This window comes from Gorilla gorilla, chromosome 6, assembly GCF_029281585.2.
Source record: "Gorilla gorilla gorilla isolate KB3781 chromosome 6, NHGRI_mGorGor1-v2.1_pri, whole genome shotgun sequence".
Taxonomy (NCBI): domain Eukaryota; kingdom Metazoa; phylum Chordata; class Mammalia; order Primates; family Hominidae; genus Gorilla; species Gorilla gorilla.
The window spans coordinates 53,526,470-53,534,077 of NC_073230.2; the positions used below are offsets into that span (position 1 = coordinate 53,526,470).

Consider the following 7,608-nt stretch of genomic DNA (forward strand, 5'->3'; position numbering starts at 1 on the left):
TTAGTATTCCAAAATTAATTCATGAAATTTCATCAAATCAACAGGATAAAGAAGAAAAATTATATAATTGTATCAATTGATGCAGAAAAATTATTTAAGTCTGACACCCATTCCTGGTTTTTTTAAAAAAACCTCTCAGTGAACTGGCAATAGAAGACAACTTCCTCAGTTTGATTTAAAAAATTTTGCAAAATACCCATAGCTTGATATACCTAATGGAGGGAAACTAAATGCTCTCTAAGATGAGAAGCGTGGCGAGAATATCCTCTCTCACCATTTCTATTCAACATTTTACTGAAAGGCAGTAAGACAAGAAAGAAAACAGAAGGCATACAGACTGAGAAGGAATCTGCTTGCAGATGACATGACTATACGTAGAAAATGCAAAAGAATTAACAACAGCAATAACGGAAAAAAGCCCCTGGAACTAAGAAGCAATTATAGTAAGGTTCCAGGATATAAAGTGAATATATAAAAGCTCATCATTTCTCTGTATGCCAGCAATGAACAATTGGAATTTGCAATTACAAACAAAATGCCATTTATATTAGTAGCCAAAAAATGAAATACTAGGTATAACTCTAACAAACTATGTACAAGATCTATATGAGCAAAACTATAAAATTCTGATGGAAGAAATGAAAGATCTAAGTAATTGGGGAGTCAGTGTTCCTGCATCGGAAGAGTCAGTATTGTTAAGATGGCAGTTCTTCCCAATTTCATTTATAGATTTAACACAAGTCCAATCGGAACTCCACCACCATATTCTGTGTCGTTGACAAAATGATCCTAAGTTTATATGGAAAGTAAAAAGACACAGAATAGTCAACACAATATTGAAGCGGAAGGACAAAGCTGGAGTACTGACACTACCCAACTTCAAGACTTACAAAGCTGTAGTAATCAAGACAGTGTGGTATTGGCAAAAGAACAGGCAAATAGATCAGTGCAACAGACTAGGGAGCCCAGAAATAGACCCATAGACATATAGTCAACCGGTTTTTGACAAAGGAGCAGTGGCAATACCATGGAGAAAAGATAGTCTCTTCAACAAACAGTGCTGAAACAACTGGACATCACATGCAAAAATAAATAAATAAATAAATAAATATAGATGCAGACTTTACACCCCTCACAAAAATTAACTCAAAATTGATAATAAGCCTAAATGTAAAATGCAAAACTACAAAACTTTTAGAAGATAACATAGAAGAAAAATCTAGATGACCTTCAGTTTGGCAATGACTTTTTAAATACAATACCAAAAGCATGATTCATGAAAGAAAAAATTGGTAAGTTGGACTTCATGAAAATTAAAAACTCCTACTCTGTGAAAAATATTGTTAAGAGAATGAAAAGTCAAGTCACAGATTAGGAGAAAATCTTTGCAAACCACCTATCTGATAAAGGACTTGTATCTATAGTACAGAAAGAGCCATTACAATTCAACAAGGGAGAAAAAAAACCCCAGTTAAAAAGTGGGCAAACAATTCGAACAGGCACCTCACCAAAAGAGATGCAGATGACAGATAGGCATATGAAAGGATGCTCGGCATCGTATGTTTTTAGGGCTTTGCAAATGAAAACAACAATAAAATATCACTAGATACCTGTTAGAAGGGCTGCAATCCAAAACACTGACAAGACAAATGCCAGTGAGGATGTGGAGCAACAGAAACTCTCCTTCATTGCTGGCGGGAATGCAATCTAGGACACCCACTGTGGGAGAGAGTTTGGTGGTTTCTCACAAAGTGAGACATAATGTTACCATATGATCCAGCAATTGCACTTTTGGTGTATATCCAAATGAGAACTTACGTCCATGAGTATTCATAGCAGCTTTATTCATAATAAAAACTGGAAGCAAACTAGGTATCCTTCAGTAGGTGAATGGATAAAGAAATTCTGGTATATCCATAAGGTAGAATATTATTAAGTGAGAAGAAATGAGCTATTAAGTTATGAAAAGACATGGAGAAGCCTTAAATACAATTGGCTACATAAACCAGTCTGAAAAGTTTACATACTGTATGATTCCAGCTGTATGAAATTCTGGAAAAGGCAAAACGGTAGAGACTGTAAAAGGATTAGTGGTTGCTGGGGGTTGGGGGAAAGGTGGAATGAACAGACAGTAGGGAGGATTTTCAGGGCAGTGAAACTGTTGTGTGTAATACTGTCATAGTGGATAAATGTCATGCATTTAGAATGCATAGAATGGACAATACCAAGAGTGAACCCTAATTAAATTATGTACTTTGGTTAATAATATCAATATTGGTTCATCAGTTGTAACAAATGTGTCACACTTAGGTAAGATGTTAACAATAGGAGAAACTGTGGGGAGAAGGGATATATGACAATTCTGTATAATCTGCTCAACTTACCTATAAACCTAAAATTGCCCTAAAAATAAAGTCTGTTAATTTTTAAAAAGCATTAGTTTCCTGATTGTGAGAACTAATAAAATTCCCTTTAAAAATAAAAATTAGAGACCTTACAACTGTTACTGTTTCACAAGAGAAAGGACCTTGTCACACACATACATGACGATGTAGCCTCAATCTCAAGGAGGGAAATTGCCTACTCCCTGGCATGCATCTCTGTCCTTGTTTTGCTCATTTGCAATGGCCATTAGCAACGCTGTCCAAGCAGGAGTTTGAGCACCTGGTCGCCCACTCAAAAGGGCTGCCCTACCCTATTCCTGCAGGCAGCCTTGGGTGGGCCCTGTCTCTGCCCCTCAGGAGCTGGGGCTTGGCCAATACCCTGCCTCTCTCTTAGTCTCCTACCTGTAGAATGGAATGATAAATGTGCCTATAGCCAGGCACTCAGAGTGCCTGCCTCTGAAAGTGCAGCTGTTGGCCACTGCAGGTTGGTCCCTGGCCCCCTCTTGCCTAGCACTCCCCAGATGTAATGACCCCGTCTGTTTACACCTAGGCTAAGAAGTCCATCTCCTCCCACCTGAGCACGCTGGCGGACTTTGCCATTGAGATGTTTGACGTTCTGGATGAAATCAACTACCAGTCTTACAACGACTTCGTCCTCCGAGTTGGTATGTGGCTCTAAACCTATCCTGTCCATCCATGTGGAACACCTTCCTACACCCACCTAGGGGTGGGATCAGCTGATGAGGTGCCCTGGTCTTACGGGAAGGAGGGTGGTGCCACCCAGGAGGGCATGGGGACCTGTGTACCGAGTTGCCCCTGGAAGCTGCTGGTGGAAGGTGAAGATGCTTCAGAAAGTGACTTAGACTTTGAAGATTCATTGTCTGGCTCAGGAAACACATTAGAAATCTTGATTGTCCTGGAGACGTTCAGATGCTCCTCCAAGTCCACACTTAGCTGAAGTAAAATGCCCTTTTCCCTGTTCGCCAGCCACGGCTACATAGTTGAGGCCACATGGGCTGTCCAGAAAGAGGCCTTGACGGGAGCCCCACTGTGCGGACTCCGGCCGCCCTGTGTCTTCTCCAGGCTCCTTCCCTCACCTGTGTCGTGAGGAGGAAAAACCATTGGATGCCCCAGTTCCTTTCTAGCTTTTATAAAACTATGATTTGTTGTTTTTTTTAAATCATAAATTCACTTTTTCTTGAGATGTAGACAGTTTACCAGAAATAAATTCTACTAGTCCAGGATACAGTTAAACTAGAGGTTCATGGTTGTTTTTGAATTCAAACATCCAGTAGCCTTAAAAACAAAACTTGGAGCTGCGTGTGAGTGTGAAGGGTGGTAGGTGATCCATTTAGAGCATGTGGAGTTCTGATGTCCTGAAAAGCAAGCTCGACTTTAGGCATGGTGTCTGGCCAGAGGGCAGGGGCAGAGTGAGCCAGCTGGGCCCTGGGCTCTGGTCGGCAGAGCTACTGATGTGCCTGAAAATCAATTTGATGGTGGGTCGGGGAAATTCTGCTCCTCACTTTCCAATGACAAGACCAGCTGGCAAGCCCAGCCCTGTGTCTCAGTGTCTGGTCATGCAGTGGGGCTGGACAAGGATCTCTCGGGGCCCTTCTGCCCATCAGGCTGGCGCTAGCCTAGTGTTCTTTATGTGGGTGGGGCGTCTGGGGTTAGCAGAGGGTGCTCCCTAACTCCCACCAGCTCCAGCCATCTGGGAAGTGGTCCTTTGGGGTTCTTCTCTGAGTTTACCATGCCCACCTTCCCCAGCTCACACCACTGTGCCGCCTGCTCTCAGGCTCCTCCCATGCCATGCCAGCTCCCCACTGCCCAGGATGTCAGAGGAATTTTCTAGGACAAGCTCAGAAAAATTAGTCCACAAATATGGAAGGGGAAGATAGGAAGTGGCTTCGGTCGAGGCCAGAAAGCCCCAGTTGCAGGAGGTGGCTGCCAGCAGGCTGTAACAGGAGAGCAGACAGCATGCTTGGTCCCCCTCTGTCCTGCCGAGGACGAGCCGGGCGTCACAGCCTGGTATGTGCCCTACTTACAGGGAAGGAAGTCCAGGCTCAGAGAGGGTGAGTGCTTTGCAGAAAGTTGCACAAGGGGTGACTCAAGTTCGGGTGTGCCTGGGTTGTTGCGATGCTGTCCAGCTGGTCTGCAGCTGTCCGGAGGCCAGTTGGACACTGAGCTACAAAAAGAGAAGGTACTCCCTCTCCTCCCTTCAGAGCTTTCTGCACCATCTTGCTTAGTTCTGGGGCCCATACTCTAAAATAGCCATAAGGTCATGTTCCGAGAAAAGGTCCGGAGCTGCTATTTTTCTGGAAGAGAGGATGCACTTGGAGACATACCCTGTAATCACAGATACTGAAAGGCCACACTTCTGAGTGGCTCCCCTGGTAGGGCTCAGCACAGAGGCTGCTATTCCAGGAAAGGGGACTTTTATTTAGGATCAGGACTCATTTTGAACAGCCAGTGCTGTTCCCCAGTGCAGTGGACAGTGTCGTGAGGGGACCCTGCCCAGGGGAGCCTGTGCAGCAGGGCAGCTGCCTCTCTGGTGCTGTGTGTGATGCTTCAGGAAGGAGCCTGGTGCTAGGTGACCCCAGGAAACAAAGCCCTGAAAGGAGCAGCCTTTTCTCCACCAGGAGCAGCATCAGGTGCATTTGGTGGCCCTGGTGGGGTGAGTTACACTTTTCCCACTGATGACAGGTCATGTACTGGCTGTTTTCTAGGCATCAATGTTGGCCCTGTGGTGGCTGGAGTGATTGGCGCTCGCAGGCCCCAGTACGACATCTGGGGAAACACAGTCAACGTGGCCAGTCGGATGGATAGCACAGGGGTCCAGGGCAGAATCCAGGTCAGTTCACCAAGAAACCCCGAAGGCATGGGTGCCCATTCTTCAGGTGAGGAAACTGAGGCACAGGGGGCCAGAATTGAATCCCCAGTCTACAGCCCGTAAGTGGCAGGGCAGAAAGAGCTGCATATTTCGGTCTGTCTGTTCTGGAGGGCATCCTGGCCCGGGCATCTTGATTTTGCTGTTTGGTTTGTTATTTAGCCTTGGGGGCTGGCTCCTGAGTGACCAAGTGCAGCAGTGGGAGCACTGAGTCACTGGGTCCTGCTGCTGGTCCCAGCAGCCTGGTGGCTCTCATTCACTCTGCACATCCCAGGACTCCGGACTCCACCAGCTGCCATAGGAAGGAAGGGCTTTCTTGTGTGTTTGAAGGGAGGGTGCTGTGCATGTCCACCTCATCTGAGGAACTTGTGGGCAGCTCAGGTGGCCTGACACATGGTGGCTGACACCCTCTAAAAGCCATGGAAAGGTTTAGAAGGCAGCAGCCTCTGCTTTTCCTCAGTGTGGAGGAGTGTGGTTCGGCTTCTGGGATTTCCCTTGGAACAAATTTGAAACTTGACTCGGTCTTGATGACCACCAGGATGAAGCCCTTACAACTAAGATGGAGATTGTGAGGGGCCACACAGCCCTGCAGCCACCCTCGCTGGGAACTGCAGGCCTCCAGAGGCCATGGAGGGAAGGCTTGGTCCCCAAGCACGTGACAGCAGCTATTCACGGGGGCAGTTTAAGGGACAGGTAGGCCAAAATATTCATGGAGCTCTCCTCTCCTGCTCAAAACATAGATGGGGCTTCCATGGAGCAGTGCTGCACTTCTGCATTCTCTTTTTTAAAATTTCTTTTATCACAGTAAGGTATATATTGAATTTGTCATCTTTTTTCTAGGTGTACGGTTGAGTGGCATTAAATATATTTACATGGTTGTGCAGCCATCACCACCATCCACCTCCAGAACTTCGTGCTGTATATATATATATATATACACGTATGTATACACATATACACATATATATACACACGTGTGTATATATACATATATGTGTGTGTACATACATATGTGTATATATACACATATATACATATATGTGTATATATATAGCACGAAGTGTAAATATATATACTTATACTTTTTTACAATGTACTTTTAAAAATATACAATATTTAAATATTAATATTAATTAATTTTTATTAATTAATATTATATACTAAATATATAAATATATTTTATATATTATACTAAATACATAAATATATTTTATATATTACACTAAATATATAAATATATTTTATATATTACACTAAATATATAAATATATTTTATATATTACACTAATATATAAATATATTTTATATATTACACTAAATATATAAATATATTTTATATATTACACTAAATAGATAAATATATTTTATATATTACACTAAATAGATAAATATATTTTATATTATATTAAATATATAAATATATTTTTATATTATATTAAATATATAAATATATTTTATGTTATATTAAATATATAAATATATTTTATATTATATTAAATATATAAATATATTATTTATTATTTATTATTTAAATATATTAAATAAATATATTTATTAAATATATTTATATATTTAATAAATATATAAATATATTTATATATTATATTAAATATATAATATATTATATATTATATTAAATATATAAAATATATATTTTATTAAATACATAAATATATATTATATTAAATATAATATATTGTATATTATATAAATATATAATATATTTATATATTATATTAAATATATGAATATATTTTATAATTTTATAATTTTATAAATTTTTATGTTTTAAATTTTTATTTTAAATTATTTTAAATTTTAAATATTTTATAATTTTATTTAAATAATAAAATCAAATGTTAAATATATTAAATTAATATTAAATATATAAATATATATATACTTACACTTTTTTTTTTTACAGTGTACTTTTTTTTTACAATGACTGTATCCTGCACCCTTCTGCAGGATTCCCCCAAAACTGGACTTGCCAGGGGAGAACTTCATGGGATCCCCATCCTGCCCACCCCAGCCTGGCCCCTGCCCCGAACCAACATTGCATTTTTAAGTTTCTAAAATCAGATCTGGGCCTGCCACTGTCCTATTTTGCCCCTGCCTCACACACAGACTGTTCACTGGTGGCCTCTGTCCAATCCCCAGCCAGGTGTCTCCTGGCTGCCCAGGATATCACCCTTGCACTCACAGGGCCTCTGTCCTCCCTCCCCTGCTTGGGCTTCCTAGCACCCCTGCCACACTGACGGGGGCCACCCTCCCCAACTCTGGGCATTAGAAGGTGGCGTTGGCATGGATTTGGTTCTTTTAACAAAAGATGCCAGG

General features: G+C 41.0%; 1 protein-coding gene across 2 annotated transcripts in view; it reads left to right on the forward strand.

Moving 5' to 3' along the window:
- The window catches only part of ADCY1 (adenylate cyclase 1), a 147,407-nt gene that overhangs the window by 129,418 nt on the left and 10,381 nt on the right, over nt 1-7,608 (forward strand). The window contains exons 18-19 of one of the 2 annotated variants that reach the window (XM_055347810.1): nt 2,935-3,049; nt 5,111-5,235. In XM_055347810.1, the coding sequence (XP_055203785.1) occupies nt 2,935-3,049; nt 5,111-5,235 (240 nt within the window). Of the gene's footprint in view, nt 1-2,934; nt 3,050-5,110; nt 5,282-7,608 lie in introns of both variants that reach the window. The other variant, XM_055347811.2, reaches the window with a different exon arrangement.